The following is a 17,124-nucleotide window of genomic DNA, read 5'->3' as shown; positions in this document are numbered from 1 at the left end:
AAGAGGGTGTTAAAATCATTCATAAAAGGTTATGAATGAAGAGCAATCATTCATAAGAGGAATGTGGCTTTTGAATTACATATAGGGTGAATCTCACAATATGTCCAGGTCATATTTCACCCCAAATTCAAATGAACAAAAATAAGAAATTATTATTTTGCATAAAGAAAATTAAGCTTGGGAGCATTAAGACTTTTTTTGCATTTTGACATCATTAATTTTCATGCCAATTACACACATTTCTCCCTCAAATTCCCATTCATGTAATGCATCTGGATGTTTTGTTGTTTTTTATTTATATTTTTCATTTTTCAGTAACAAAAATTAGATTTTTGCGTGTAATAGGACAGGGGATTCAAGGGAAAAAAATGTGTCCTAAAATGTATTTTATTTCATTATGAAGTATAATTTCTCATTTCTTTCATTTGATTGTGGGATTTTTTTCAGTTTTGTGAGATTCACCAAACAATTCATTGAAAGCAGCATTATAAGTTTGGCTTGAAAAACAAGCAGTCCCATGACCTGGCACAGACAGAATTGTGCGTGATTCGTTTTCCTATGAAGAACAATCACTTCCATTGCAGACCTCTGGCTTCTCTATATTCAGTTTGTACTGGACTTTCTTTGAGAGGAACCTACAAACAGGAAGAACAACAAAAAATGAACAGAGTTTATGCGAGAACGACGGAAGATCTGCTGGAGGTATTAACTGATCTCAATACGAACCTGGAGAAGGAGTTGTCAAATATGAGAGTATATTCTCCAGGGTTTCTGACCTTCAACTGACCCTGAATTGTTTCCTTATGCGAGTTACATCTCGTCAGAGGGATCAGAACCTGAAAAAGAAGAACCAGGTTTGAGGATCCATTCATTATTACACTAAGGCTGTCCAGACATCATCACCATCTTCTTAACACGTTGACAGGTTATATAGCAAAGGCTGCATTTATTTCAAGGTTCAATGTTCTTTATTGTCATTTCATGTTTCACACATGAAACGAAATTTGTCCTCAGGACCAGCAGCGTACAGAAACCTAATACTTATTTTTTTTTAAATAACCTTGAAATAAATGCAACCTTTTTGATAAAAATAAATAAATAAAAACAGTAGAATTGTGAAATATAATTACAATATAAAGTGTTTTCTATTTCAATATGTTTTGAAATGTAATTTATTCCTGTGATGCAAAGAAAATGAACAGAGTTTATGCGAGAACGACGGAAGATCTGCTGGAGGTATTAACTGATCTCAATACGAACCTGGAGAAGGAGTTGTCAAATATGAGAGTATATTCTCCAGGGTTTCTGACCTTCAACTGACCCTGAATTGTTTCCTTATGCGAGTTACATCTCGTCAGAGGGATCAGAACCTGAAAAAGAAGAACCAGGTTTGAGGATCCATTCATTATTACACTAAGGCTGTCCAGACATCATCACCATCTTCTTAACACGTTGACAGGTTATATAGCAAAGGCTGCATTTATTTCAAGGTTCAATGTTCTTTATTGTCATTTCATGTTTCACACATGAAACGAAATTTGTCCTCAGGACCAGCAGCGTACAGAAACCTAATACTTATTTTTTTTTAAATAACCTTGAAATAAATGCAACCTTTTTGATAAAAATAAATAAATAAATAAAAACAGTAGAATTGTGAAATATAATTACAATATAAAGTAAGTGTTTTCTATTTCAATATGTTTTGAAATGTAATTTATTCCTGTGATGCAAGGCTGAATTTTCAGCATCATTACTCCAGTCTTCAGTGTCACATGATCCTTCAGAAATCCTTCTAACATGATTTATTATCAATGTTGAAAACAGTGCTTCTTAATATTTTCAGGAATCTTTTATAGTATAGAAATTTAGAAAGTTAGAAAAAGAAAGTTCAAAAGAACATTTATTTGAAATGGAAATATTTTACAACATTATGAATGACTTCACTTTTGATCAATTTAATGCCTTATTGCTGAATAAAAATATTAATTTCTTTTCATTTCATAAAATCTGACAAACTTTTGACCAGCAGTGTAGTTTGATATATTTCATGTAGCTTGTTTGGATATGCCTAATATAATTTTTTAATATAATGATGAACATATGTCTTTTGAAAAATGCATATGAAAGACTTGGAGGAATACAAGTATTGTATTACCACATCTAACACTGAAATCACTAAATTCTTGGAAGGTTTGATATGATTATGGGCAGTAACTTCAGTAGCATGATAACTGTAAACTAACTGCAATCAAAAAACAAAAAGAAAAATGTGCCTTTGGTTATTTCACATGATGTGTTATTTACAGTATAAAATAAAAGACATTAATTTGTATAAATATGCATAGTTAAAACATCAACAAGTTAAATTTCTGATTAGAATACTACAAATACAGAGCTAACATGATCAATTTTGGGTCCAAGCGGATTTACTGTAAATTGGCTGGATAGCAGCAATATGACATAAGCTGGCACTTTGGCACATGGACCAATAAACTGAGTTCATTTCCAAGCATTTTAATAGCGGGGTTCAGTTGGCACATGGACCAATAAACTGAGAAATGCTGATTAATTTACGGCAAAAGCTGTAAGCGTGACAGCGCCATATGTCATGCATATGTTACCTTGGTCTGTTCTAGAGGCGTATCTGGGTTCTCTCTGTACACCACGCTGAAGGCGATGCTCTTGGGTTCAGAAGAGAAGACCCAGCTGATCGTAGGACCCGGATGTGCAGCGGTTATGAGAATGACACTGTAACAGCTGGACCTGATGAAGAGTTCTCTGGACTTATCGCCAAACTGAATCATGTCCTCCACACTGAACGGCACAGACAGCCTGTGAAACAAAACACAATGCTGGTCATGGAAATGAATAAATATTGCCAGATTTATTTTATTTTATTGCTACAACAACAACAACACTTCTTTTTATTATTACAAATAATAACAATAATTACACAAAAATCTTTAGGCCATCAGGATCCATCATGAGCGTTGTGTGTCTAACTAATGGTCATGGGAATTAATAAATATTGCAATACCAGATTTATTTGAATTTATTTTGCAACAATAATAATACTAATACTTATGATTATAATAAATAATAACAATTTATCAAAAATCATAAGCATATCAGGATCCATCAAGAGTGTTTTGTATGACATGCACAGTCACTGGAATGATAAAATATTGCAATACTAGATTTTTTTTTTTGCCACAACAACAGCAACATTAATAATAATAATTATTATTATTATGAGTAAATGAGTGAATATATAAATATATGAGTGATGTGTCTCACTCACTGTCATGGGAATTAATGAAAACACTAGATTTATTTATTTTGCACCAATAATAATTTTAATTATAACATATAATAACAATAATTATGCAAAAATCAAAAGGGAATCAGGACCCATCATAAGCGTTGTGTATCTGACTCACATCATCTCTCCAGATTTCAGCAGGCATATCTCAGCGTCCTGAACTGAACCAATCAGCTCATCTGAATCTTCTGTGCTGGTGATGTCACTGCTGCTTCTGCAGACATATATGCACTTACATGCCATTTCCTGTCATACACTTATTTAACCGCAGACTAAAGAAGAGCACACATCATAGCAAATTACACAAATGCAACTGAAACAAAGCCAGCAAGTTTCACTGTTCTGTTGACTTAGCAGTACATTAAGACACACTGGCAGGCACCATGTGTTCCTGTCAAATTTGCTGATGAATGAAATAAATCAAATAAAGAAACTGAGTTCAGCTCAGCAGGAGCAAATTTAATTTTGCACAAATTCAGTGCATTGTGTTTAGCGCAGAGAATCGCACACATCATAGCAAATTACACAAATGCAACTGAAACAAAGCCAGCAAGTTTCACTGTTCTGTTGACTTAGCAGTACATTAAGACACACTGGCAGGCACCATGTGTTCCTGTCAAATTTGCTGATGAATGAAATAAATCAAATAAAGAAACTGAGTTCAGCTCAGCAGGAGCAAATTTAATTTTGCACAAATTCAGTGCATTGTCTTTAGCGCAGAGAATCTAGGCTAACAAGACAGGTGTGTGCGTGTGTGTGTGTGTGTCTCACAGCTGTTGTGTCTCTGAGGGCAGCACAGTGGTGTAGTATAATGAGTCGCTGTCATGGACACAGGTCACTTCCTCTTCTGTGATGATGTCATATGCTGTGTCATCTGGTCGAGGGGACTTCAGTGCCCCTGTGAGGACAACATTCATATTACACACAGAATTACAACCCATTATCTGAACGGAGATCAGATCTTATTCAACCGGTATGCACTTTTACATTTAAGGCATTTACAATCAATTCACAGTCCATATTAAAATCACATAAAAACTCCTTAATGGTTACAAAGCATGTTTGTTTTGCCTTCTATAACATCTTACCTGGGACACCAGGCGTGCTGGTTCGTGTAGGGCTTGATATTGGGCTGTGGGCTGAACGTGCAGGACTACCCAGATCCGCATGTCCAGGTCGGCGCTGACTGAAGCAGTCCTTACAGCAGCGCACACTTCCGCTGCCCTGGTGGACACTTGCATCATGACTGAGGCAGTAGTAACAGAATGGGCGCCCACAGAACCTGTTAAAAAATATAGAAAATACAAAATCTATTATTTTGAACTTTCTATTCATCAAAGAATCCTAAAAAAGAAAATGTAGCACAATTTCCACAAAAATACAATGCAGCACAACTGTTTTCAACACTGATAATAATAAGACGGTTTTCTTCAGAATCAGAATGATTTCTGAAGGATCATGTGACACTGAAGACTGGAGTAATGATGCTGGAATAAATTACATTTTGAAAAGATTTTTAAATAGAAAATGGTTATTTCAAACTGTAATAATTTTTCACAATATTACCGTATTTACTGTATTTCTGACAAAATAAATGCAGCCTTAGTGAGTATAAGGGACTTCTTTCAAAAACATCTTACTTCAAAAAAGTTTTATCTTTTTTTAAGATTTTTAAAAAAAATTTATCCCCAAACTTTTGGGTAGTGTAGTTACATATTTTTTTGTAATCTAATTTTAAAATGATACAATGACAATTATGCTTTTACGCCTACATACAACAACAATTAAAATAGAGCAAATATTGTAATTTGAACAAAAATGTTATTTACATCTAAAATATTACATTACAAATATTTGTAAATATTATGTTACATGAAAATGTTTTGCAGTTAAAAACAAGTTGGATTACCAATCAGAGCAAGTTAGGGGTTGGACAAGTATATTGAAGGTTTACAATAGCAACTACAAAATCAGAGGACACTCTTATCGTGGCCTTGTATATATATACTGTGTATATATATATATATATATATATATATATATAAAAGAAACCATGACATTCTGTGTCAAACACAGCTTGTACAGAATTACTTGTCACTGGCAATTTCTAGGGTAAAAAATGGTCTCAATACTCAATTTTATTCCAATGCATCTAGCCACTGAAAGCCAGAAGAACGCCATTTGCCAAAAATGCCATTTCCCCTTAACGTTTTACCCCTGACCTGCAGCTATGTTTGCGCAGCATCCAACTGAAGTGGTTGCGGCAGCTCAGACAGTATGTGACGTCTCTGTCTGTCTGTTCCTCAGCCCTCTGTTTCTGTTCAAACTCCAGTGCATCAGACTTCTGCCATAAAGCATCTTTGTCCCTACAGGGGGTGCAAGAGTTCTATGAAGAACAGCTTGCAACAATTCAGCAGATACAGTAAAGGAATTTTCAAATGCATTTCTTTGGGTTGTAGGGAACCTCAATACTCAATTTTATTCCAATGAAGAACGCCATTTGCCAAAAATGCCATTTCCCCTTAACGTTTTACCCCTGACCTGCAGCTATGTTTGCGCAGCATCCAACTGAAGTGGTTGCGGCAGCTCAGACAGTATGTGACGTCTCTGTCTGTCTGTTCCTCAGCCCTCTGTTTCTGTTCAAACTCCAGTGCATCAGACTTCTGCCATAAAGCATCTTTGTCCCTACAGGGGGTGCAAGAGTTCTATGAAGAACAGCTTGCAACAATTCAGCAGATACAGTAAAGGAATTTTCAAATGCATTTCTTTGGGTTGTAGGGAACATATATTCTGATGTGTTAGATAAACATGTAAGTGGAAAAGATATGGTAGGTAACTACTGTATACTGTATAAGTCACCTTATGAGCTCAATGAGCCTCTCCTCCAGATTCTTTTTGGTACGATAGAGGTCATCTAGCTCAGCAGACATCTTCAGTTCAATGGCTTGCTTCTCCATCACACTTCTGCTTAAGTTCACGCCCAGTTCATTACAGGACTGCTTTGCAAGAGCCAGTTCCTCCTCAGCTCTGACAAAAAAAACAAGAATCAGGCCAGCAGACACAAAACAACTAGTAGAAAGTCTTACATGCTAGTTTTATTTATTTTTTATATTTTTTAATATATTGACTACCTCAAAAGCAGTACAGAAATCTCTTACCTTGTCAAGTCCACTCTGAGGCTTTTTATCTGTTCCTCTTTCTGATTAATTATACTTTCAGAAACACCAATGAGGGCATTTTTCTTTTCGATCATCTGACTGTAATCTCTGTTGGCTGACTTTTAAACACAAAAACACATGGATGCAAAAACGTGTTGATTTTTCTTGCATTTAAAAGACTTCTAATCTAAATAATTAGGGTTGGGAATATTTAGCCACCTCAACATCCAACATGCTAAATACTTGATATAGAACAATGTCAATATCATTATGATTTGAGCGTCATGTCCAAATGTCTCAAAGACATACATCTAGAGCATATTTACATACAAAAACAATTAAAAAGCAGTGCAGTGGAATGCAAAAACATGTTCTGCACAAATGGCCCCTAAAAGTAGATTGTTTAACAGTTACCAATTTTTTTTACAAACTATTCAGTCCATTAATACAGAATTGATTTTATTCATTCACAGGTTTGCTTTTATCGTTTATCCTAGGTAATGAAACGGCAATTATTGTGAAAGGCCCTAACAGCCATCTATGATAATAAGATCAAAATACCTCAAGCTCCAAAACTTTGGACTCAAGACTTGAGACTTTCTCGACTTCGTTGTCCAGCCTCTTCCGTAATGCATCCTGCTCCTCATTCAGACCCTTCAGAAAGACATTTATAAACAGCCTGAACAAAACAGAATAAAACCAACGTCTATGAGAATTTTTACTTTAATTACCTGCACTTGATTTTGATGGTGCGCAGCCTCATCGCTCAACTGGGACCTCATTGTGTCCACTTCTCTCTGTCGTATCTCTTGGACGCTTTTGGCTTCCTCTTCCACCTGTTCAAGCCTCTCTTGCAACTTCTGCATGGCTTCTGGGAGTCCATCAGTCTGCTTTAGCTGCTCTTGGAGTCTTGCATTATCTTTTCTCAAAGCCTCCATTGTATCACTTAGAGTTTCCACCTCCTCCTGTGCCTCCATCTGTAGCTCCTGCAGTTTGGTAGAAAGCTCTTCCCATCTCAACTGAGCCTCCTCGTTCTGCCCCGTCAGCATGCAAACGTGAACCCCAAGCTCGGCGGTCTCAGTGGTGGCCCTGTGTAAGGCCTCATGAGCCTCTCCGTTCACAAGAGCAAGAGTGCTGTTCTGCTTCTTCAACTCGTGATGCTCTTCCCTCATTTCAGTCAGGTTTGTTTGGATTTCCATCCGCACCTGGGCCTCCATATCCCTCTCCTTTACCAGAGCGTCCTCTCTTTCCCGGCAATGCAGCAGCTCCTCCACATGCCTACGGTTTAGCTCTTCCACCTGGGACTTTAGTTGATCCGTCTGAGCCCGGAGATCTTCTCTGGAGGCTTCTGTCACTTCCTGCAGAGTCTGCATCTTCATCCTCTCCTCTGAGCTCACCAATAGCTGCGCCCGGAGCTCCGTGACTTCTTCCTGGAGTCTGGAAACCTCCTTCATGTTGAGCTCAAGTTGGGCCTCAGCCAGAGCCAACCTGGAAGTGGATTCTCCATTATTAGTTCTTGAGGATTCACTGGCCTCCCGTAGGAGTCTAGAAGTTGTTGTCTTGTTCTCCTGTGGAACTGCAGCACTCTCATTTAATTCTTCCAGCCTAGATATACTCTTCTTCCCAAGTTGTTCAATCTCAGTTTCCTCACTGTTCATCTGGCCATTCTGCATGCACTCCTCAAGATTTTGGTTCTCCACTGTCAGTCCAGCCAACTCCAATCTGGTTCTCAGTTGCCTCTCAGAGGCCTGTGTGGTAATCAGTTCTTTCTCTAGAGTGTTCTTGGCTTGCACCAGCTCCTTGCCGCTCTCCTCATTTCTTTTCACAGTCTGGATCAGCTTGCCATTGATCTCCATTAAACTTGTGCACTGGTTCTTGTACTCTTCCAGTTTCTTGGCTTGCGTTTGGAAGCACTGACTCTCCGCAGTCAACCGCTGGTTGAGATTCTCCAGTTGCCGGATCTTCTGGGTAACGGTGGACAACTCAGTCATCTTTCCATTCAGTTGTTCCTCAAGTACACTATTGTGTTGTAGCTCCTCTTCTATCCTTTTCCTGTGCTCCTCCAGTTGACTTTCCTTGGCCTCCAGTGCTCTCTGTACGTCCTGCAGCTGAGTCCGTAGGTTCCCCATTTCCCGCTCCTTCAGAGATAGTGCTCCCTGAAGGCGGTTGATGGTCATCTGCAGCTCATCAGCCTGCTGCATTGCAGTTGTTCGTTCTTTGTCGGCAGACACTCTACATGAGTCCAGTTTGCCTTCCATCTCCTTAAGTTTCTTCTCCTGAAGCTTCAGCTCCTGGGCAAGTCTCTCAGCTAGCCTTGCCCAGTCTTCGCTTTCTCGTTTACACTCAATCCTTTCTTCCTCTGCCTCCTTTAGCTTGGTCAGGAGCTCTTGGATCTTCCAGGCCGAGTCGCAGTAGTTGGCAGCCTGCTGTCCTTTTTCTCTCAGAGCTCCGTCGAGGTTTGTCACCAACTCCATGTTCCTGTTCTCTGCAATGCTCAGTTTGGCTTCTAGGTTGCGTTCTGATGTCCGTAGAGCCTCCAGCCCCAGTGTGGTGGTATGGAGGCGATCTGTGCACTCTCTAACAGTTTTCACCACCTGCTGCTCTTCTTCTTTCTCTTGATTAGGACCTTTATCCAAGAGTTGTTCCTGTAGGTCTTTGACCACGGCTCTCAGATCACCTGCTTCACTGGTGAGTTGCCGGATTTTCTCTTGGAGCTCTTGTTGTCTTAACTCTGACTGGTCAAGCTCAATGCGCAGGTCCTCAGAAGCACTACAGGACAACTCACCTAATTCCCCCAGATCACCTAGAAGATTGGAGCCAAAATCTTGGCCTGGAAGAAACTCCTGTGCTTGCTGCATGAGGGAAAAGAGGTTGAAATTAATCGAAAGTGACTATGTGACTGCATTGCATTAGGAAAACAAAATCTAAACCAAAAAAGAAAACAAAATGCATTCACTCACATTGGTCTATTGTTGATACTGAGAGATATCAAAATATTGGTATTAAATCCAAAATTAAATTGGCGATACAAACAAAGAAAAATAGACACAAATCAATTTAAAATGAACAGCATTCAGAATGTTCATTTTATGTAATGTGATTTACATAATAAGATTAAATACTTTTTAAAAGTACTGAGTTTATACCATAATAGCCAAGGTACTTTTTACAATAAGTGCCAATTTTTATATATTTTTTTAACTACTGACAGACACACCTGAAAATCTTACCCTTTCCCATATTATAGGCATGTATCCAAACAATGTGACTATACACCTATGGGACTATGCACCAGTGTTGTTATCGTTAACTAAAGTACAACTTAAAAAAGAAAAAAAGAAAATTGTTTTCCAGTAATAAAAATAAAGAAAATAAAAAATAATGTCAAAAAACTTAAATATAAAGAGCTTAAATGAGAATTAAAAATGTTGCCTTGGCAACTAAATTAAAATGAAAGTAATTTATGCTAAATAGAAATATTTAAAAAGCACATAACAAAATCACTAAAACAATATAAAATTAAAATTAAAACTTAAAATTAAAAAAAAATTATAAAAAATATCTTTATCTATATCTATCTGTCTATCTATATATATATATATACACACACACATATATATATATATATATATATATATATGATGATATAACACTGCTCTATACTGGGGTTTTAGTTACTGTTTAGGGGTAACTCAATAATGCAACATTCCTTTTTAAAGCTAGAAAAGGCAACACGCATATTACATATTTACATATTAACACAAAATAAATAAATTAATTGATACATCTGCCAATCTGTATTTATGGATATTACATATTAGGTACAGAACCAGAGATTATGAGGACATGAACAGAAGTGATCACAATGATGTTTCTAAAGTCTAAGGTGTTTCTAATGTGTTACCAAACCTGTGAGTAACTGCTAACCAGACTGTTGACACTAGAGCAGCGACTGGGTGGTTTCCACGCATGGGCGGGTGAGATAGCTGATCCCAGAGTCTTTCTGTATGTGTGAAATGCACATATAAACCATGTAATTTGTTTTGCTAACATTCACATTGCAGGCAACTATTTTGTTGGAAATACTGAAAAATGTATTTGTACTATACACTTTTTAAAATGTTTAAGATTAAAAATAAAAATAAATTACATATGCTGTAATGTTGCTATTAAATCTGCAAAATACAACTGCTTAAATGTCTTAGTCTAAATGTGTTGAAATAGGGACTTTACTGTTGTGATATGCATGTGTTGAATGCTCGTGAATTACCTTGCAAAAGTGGGCCAGTCAGAGTCAAGGTCGTGACCTCGGGATGCTACATCAAACTGGACCTCATTGAGTTCATACAGGTGGTTGATGATATCAATGTTCAGATGGGACTTCAGGAAGGGACTGCGTTCATAATACCACTCACTGTGTATGACAAACAGAACTTATTACCACTCATAAACAAGACTGGAGTTCTCAGAATGCTTTCAGAGATGTTACACCCTGTGCATTTCTACAAATTTAGCTTTCCTTTTGTAACATAAATAACACTGGACTTTGGACAACTGTGTTGTCAGTATTACAATAAAAATAGCTGACATTACATGTATGCATGCTACTATGAGACAAGAAGTTGCTTGTTTCAGAGAAGTAAAAGCAGGTAGAGGAAGAGAAATTGATGTGTGGATGAATTTGTTCTGAATCAACATTTTCAGGTCTGTTAAATAAAGAGCAGCTTTGCACTATTGCATTAACATTCTCTATTCAAATAACTATGTTGTGTCATGTGCAAAAACATTTAGAAATAAATACTAATTACTATTAAAATTAATTATTTGCAATTTATTGGAGACTAATTTGCTGAAATCTTCTAAACCTTCTAAAGATGGGTAGCAGAGCATGCATCTCTTTTCATGCAAGCGCTTTGTTTTCGTGTGAATTTTCGACCACACTTTAAAGCCAAATGTGGTTGCACTTTTCACCAAAATGGTTGTTTACTTGTTTGATTGAAAGTCTCAGGCATACGTGCATCACATCAGTGTTATTTTACTATAATGGCGATACTATCATAGTTTTTATTCATATTTTCATTAGTTTGTAGTTTTCTATTTTCATTTTAGTTAAAGTTTTAATAACTTTATTTGTGTCATTTTTATTAGTTTTGTTCTGCTTTTTAAAATATGACTACATAGTTTTTATTAATTTTTTTTATTGTTTTGGAACATCAAAATGAGAAATGTTGCCTTGGCAACTAGCTGTAATAAAATATGTTTGTGATTTGTTATATTTTATTTTATTTTAGTTGACGTTTCTTGCAAGTAACTAAAGTTTTTTTATGGTTTTTGTATGGTTTTAGTAACCCTACAACAACCTGGGTCACATGATATACTACTGCTATTATTTATACTAGAATGTCATACTTCTACATTCTATCATCATTACTACTTCTTCTCATGTTAATTTTCTGTTCATGTCAATTAATACACATTTAACTAGACATTTACTGGAAATACAAATGATTTTTGTACTTTAACAAAGCTACTGTATGCATTTGGAGCAATGCATCAATCATCCTGTACAAGTTCCCACTAAGATGTTTACATTTTTGTTGAAGACATTACCATGTGGTTTTGTAGTTCATAAGACATTGCTGAAGAGTGTCTGCCAGCCTTTGGTGCACCAGACAGTAGCGGATGAAAGCCCGTCCTTTCCCTAACGACGTCTTCAACTAAATCACACAGTGTAAACACAAAGGCCTTGCATTTAATAAAGAATATATGTATGTTTTGAAATGAGACCTGAGCATGAAATATGTTGTGGATAACTTTGTATAAATTACACAAGTTTCTGTCTGACCACAACACAACAGCTTATCATTTTGTTGATCACATCCGAAAAACCCACAAGATTCTTATGGTAATGGAAAGAGATGACATGTTGAATAACAATAACAATGCACACGTAGAGCTAACAACAACTGACAATCATTTTAGAGTTTTGAAAGGAAGCAGTAACTTGGTTCAAAGGTCAATGTGCAGATAATCGGTTTAACCATAAACATCACTACACTATAGTTCATGTTTAAAATATAAAATTCCTTATTTTGCACTTTTATTCCTTTTTAGTATAAGAAACTTTTGGCAGTCCGAGCAAATAATGAATCAAGAAAAAGATTTTGATTCTGTTCTGCTGATTTGGCACACTGGAAATGGAAGGTCAAGCTGAGTGCACTGCATAGTGGGATACAGTATTTAGTGCAGTGTGATCTGGATTTATGCTGCACATTTTGGCAAATGCAATAATAGGACATTTCTGTATTCCATGTATACACTAAATTTGAATACTGTACCTAGTGTTGTACACCGTGCATGCTGAAAAAGTAGTATGGTAATATGCCAATCTAAACACAAACAATGTCTGTCTGTGGGACAGCAGATGGAGGATTACAGTGGGTGACCAAAGAGCATAAGGACACCAGGTGGAAACGTTACACTACAGCTGACGTTGGGTTTCTGGATTTGTCCTGGATTCTAGACTCACAAAAAGCTGCATTTCAGTGACAAATGAATTCTGAAGAATTTTTGTATGCATTAAAAGTTGTTCTTTAAATGAGGAAAACAGGATGCCCTAATAATTAAATTATAATATGTGAGTAATACCAGTTAATGTCTTAAACTGATTGTGTTGGGAACAGTACACAAAGAGAATGATCACCTTTAATCTATATAGGCGAGTCTGAAATAAATCTGCAGGTTGTGGGTGATGGCTAAGTGGTTTTTAGGGTGGTTCAGGTGGTTTCTTCCTGGTTAAGATCCAAAAACAGACATACAGATATAACAGCTCTCCTCTATAATATTCTGGTCCTAAAATAAGGCTCAGGACCCTCCTTCTATGAGAAAAATCAAGTCTTGCCACTTAAAAAAGTAAACGCACACACCTATCTTCACAAAGCTACACAATTTAAAGTCAGTAGCACAAATGGTGTGGGATGAGATGCATGCCAAAATTTGGTACTTAAAGTTTAATACTTAAGCTTAGTAGTAATATTTAATAATTTAGCTCAAAAAAGGTTTAATATTTTAGCATAGTGGTTCGTCTCCCACAATACGAGAAACGGTAATAGTTATTCACGTCTTAGCAAACAGCACTAAAAACCAACTGCCTTGGTAAAGGAATAACATGCCAATGAACTTTACAATAATCTTTGTGAGAGTCACTACTGCTAGTCGAATACCTATAACACATGACCAACCTGAAGCTGAATGTCACTGTTTCCTGCTTCGAACCCTCCAGAGAGGTGCAAATAAAAAACGGATGTAAAAAATGTCAGAACACCAGCAACATGAAAGTGCGAAAGAGAAGTGAGAAGGCAGGCTGGAGCCAAACACGCACTGGCTGAAGAGAGTTTTGGGCTCGTGCAGTGGATTACCTCGGGGATTGCTTTGACAAAGCGAATGCCGTCATTAGCTCCTTTAATCTTGGCCAAGCAGTCACAGAAATAGTCCCAGTAGTCTTTCCTGCTGCCCAGAAATGTGGTCCTCTCTTTCTGGTCAAACTGGACACAGCGGTCAACAGGTTAATCTCAATGCAATCACTGTAAACATTAAGTTTGGTTAAATATGAATGTGGAGATCCCAGGTCATCCAGGTCACATGAGTAATCATCTGGGGGTATTTTTCTCCTGCAAATAATCGGACCCTTATTAAATTTTGGTCAAATTTGCACTAAATACTGCACTATTATTGATAGATAATATTTAAATGAAATCAGTGAAGACACAAAAGGCAAGGATGCATAGAACTTTGTGAATCTGAATTCTGTGGAAATTTCCGCCGAACTCTGTAGTTGCAGATTCCACGCTGGGCTAGATATACAGTAACTTCAAGAAAGAGTTCCTGATGGAAAAAAAAAACTTGCTACGTGTACTGCGTTAGGCTAACTGAGACTTGTCATTTGCACTTACATATTGTTGCTCTTTTGCTAGTTTTGATTGCTTCTATTGTCCTCCTTTGTAAGTCGCTTTGGATAAAAGTGTCTGCTAAATGACTATATGTAAATGTAATGAACAAAGAAAACTCAAGCATTAAATGTTAAATGACCTTAAAGACTGAGCCGTACCTGCAGTAGGTACTCCAGTTTATAACAGAACTTGTGAAGGCTGGCACTGTCATCGGTGATGGGCTCTCCAGAATCATAATGTTCTTTGCTCAACTCAGAAACTGCATCTGCATAAACAATTGCATTTTAGCAGAATATAGATTAAAAATATGAAGTCATTTGTTTAATCTCCTTTGAAACAACTCGCCTCGTTTATTTCATAAGAGGTTGCGTGATCATTTTAAAGCCAAGCACAACAATTCTCCAAATTTCAATAACATCTTAAGATTTCTGCACGATTATGACAAAAATCATAATTGTCGATTATTCCCTTGATTTTCTCTCAATAAAACCATTCAGTACACACTCTTGCAACTTTGCTTCGAATCAGCGTTTGTAATATTGTAATACACCTCATAACTGGTTGGTTTGGTTCATGGTTTATAACTTTCAAATGATTCATCAGTACATATTATTCCGAACAAAAAAAATGTTTGTCTTTGTAATCCTTACTTGCTCCGCCTCTGAAGTTAGGGCTGCACGATTATGACAAAAATTGTAATTGCGATTATTAATTACGATTATCACAATTTACATTGAATGATATTTATACCATTGTTTGATGCGACTGCATGCCGTATTTTTTTTATGAAAATAAACCAGCTGGAAACACTCTAACTGAAAAACTTTTAGTGCTTTTCTTTAGTATTAAGCCTCAAATGTCAACTATACATCGGATTGGTTTCTTCTTTAAATTATAAAAAAGTAAAAATATGAATGGTATTATAATGTTATACTAAAACTAAAATTAAAATAATGGGAAAAGCCCTTAAGATAACATGTAGAAAGAAAAAAACGTGGACTTTGAACGATTAATTGCCGCTTTGAACGATTACGTAATTGTGGCATCCATAATTGTAATCGCGATTAGAAATTCGATTAATTGTGCAGCCCTAATTTCAATGACTTATCCAGGTCTGGAAATCACAAATTTAAGTTTTCCCTGACAGCGGGACCTTGCGCAATTAATTGCAAATGACAGTTGTGAAAATAGAATTGATCAAATTTCATCAATAATGATTACAAGTAACACTCTACATGGCAATAACATGCTTGCTGAACATTTAGCTATGACTATATTTCATGTGTTGTGATAACAGAGAATACAGAGTATGTAGGGAAATTTAATTTTTTCTAGCAGTGTCTCTAGAAAAAGCTAAAACAAAAAAGTTATTGGCCAATCACAGTGTCAAGAGACTCAGTTCACATGATTGTTCACACATGCAAAACATCACATTGAGTGTGTGATTTTACCATGCAGATCTCTGATTATTCTCTGCAGCTGATTTTCACCCACTGTACTCATGGTAGGCTGAATTTGTTAGTGTGGATGGTTCATAAAGTCAACATTATGCCTGTAAAAACAAAGGGAAAAGAAAAAGGGTGGTACTAAAATAATAAAGACAACACTAAAACAGTAAACCTCAAACAGTTTATGATGGTGTAACAATGTGACAAAATAAAACATCCCATATTTTTACCATCTTATTTCTGAACTTATTTGTATCATTAAATAAATCAATAAAAAGAATAATGTACTGGTGCAATCTTGATGTACAGACTTTTACTTTTGTTTTTAAACGTAGGGAAATTCACTGCCCAAAATTCACAATTCCTTAAAACATATATTATGATTACCATCATTACAGACTAAAATTATAAATCATATTTTTAATATATTTAAATATTAAAATGAGACTAGGTAGGCACCTGCTGAGCTTTGCAACTTTAGCGTTTAGCGCTTTAGTCACATTTCTGTCAGAACCGTCAAACTATCGTCAGTATAAATAAATGTATATTTGATAAACATATTTAAATAATGATAAATAGATGTAAATAAAGACATACTTCATACAGAAAGACGATCTTCCTCATCGATTGTTTACAGTGGATACAACAAGCTGCCATTACAGGGGGGCGGTACTAAGATGACTGACAGCAAGCTAATCCAATCAGAGGCGAAAACGAAATAGCAGGTTCTTTCGTAGCGCACCAAATTTTGGTTGCGCGATAATAATAAAAAATCCAGTAAATAAACAAGTAGTGTCATGTGATGATCAATAACAAGTGCAGCATCACCACTAACACAAACACATTTCAGGTGTTCACATATATATGTTATGATTTAACATGTGCTAAGTGTTACTGTATAACTAGAAAAAGATCAAAACCAATAACTGTCAACAATTAGTTTTATCAATTGCTTCTGTAGAGTCATTTTATGAAGCAGGTGCTTTCAAAAAGAGATACTATCAGGGCTGATGCATAGAGTCTTATTTTAAGTTTTATTTTAATACATTTATCCCAATCCATATTTAATATATAGGTTAAGCCAACTCAATGTGATTTTTATTCATCTTTCTTGATTCAAGTCCTTTTTGACTAAGGGCAAGGCCCCTCCAGACCTTGCAAATGAATGTATGCTATAAAGGAACCGAAAATAGGACATGGGCCTATTGGTTTTGATTTTGAGGATGGGGGATCTGAGCATCATTTAT

General features: G+C 36.3%; 1 protein-coding gene across 1 annotated transcript; it reads right to left on the bottom strand.

Moving 5' to 3' along the window:
- Positions 1-423: 423 nt before the first annotated feature.
- Positions 424-16,568, bottom strand: LOC107757827 (FYVE and coiled-coil domain-containing protein 1-like). Its single transcript, XM_016575416.1, has 18 exons — positions 16,475-16,568; positions 15,881-15,981; positions 14,588-14,694; positions 13,899-14,024; positions 12,091-12,197; positions 10,751-10,894; positions 10,390-10,483; positions 7,212-9,332; positions 7,042-7,134; positions 6,481-6,599; positions 6,182-6,349; positions 5,864-6,007; positions 4,411-4,604; positions 4,094-4,220; positions 3,441-3,536; positions 2,622-2,832; positions 1,261-1,370; positions 424-635 (listed from the first exon to the last, which is right to left on the bottom strand). Exons 2-18 carry the CDS (start codon positions 15,930-15,932, stop codon positions 557-559), a joined length of 4,092 nt encoding a protein of 1,363 aa, XP_016430902.1. The 5' UTR covers positions 15,933-15,981; positions 16,475-16,568; the 3' UTR covers positions 424-556.
- Between the last annotated feature and the right edge of the window lie 556 nt (positions 16,569-17,124).

Source organism: Sinocyclocheilus rhinocerous, unplaced genomic scaffold, assembly GCF_001515625.1.
Source record: "Sinocyclocheilus rhinocerous isolate Xijiao unplaced genomic scaffold, SAMN03320098_v1.1 scaffold112, whole genome shotgun sequence".
In the NCBI taxonomy this organism is placed as follows: domain Eukaryota; kingdom Metazoa; phylum Chordata; class Actinopteri; order Cypriniformes; family Cyprinidae; genus Sinocyclocheilus; species Sinocyclocheilus rhinocerous.
Note: the sequence above shows the minus strand (reverse complement) of the source record. Positions and strands in the feature narration are given on the sequence as shown.

Bases quoted from the DNA above. Each gene is read 5' to 3' on its own strand.
- LOC107757827 (XM_016575416.1), bottom strand. From the start codon at position 15,932: ATGAGTACAGTGGGTGAAAATCAGCTGCAGAGAATAATCAGAGATCTG. The intron at 9,333-10,389 runs GTTTGGTAACAC...TCCCTCATGCAG, and splicing joins TGGTTAGCAGTTACTCACAG to CAAGCACAGGAGTTTCTTCC. The intron at 1,371-2,621 runs GTAACATATGCA...CTTCTTTTTCAG, and splicing joins CGCCTCTAGAACAGACCAAG to GTTCTGATCCCTCTGACGAG.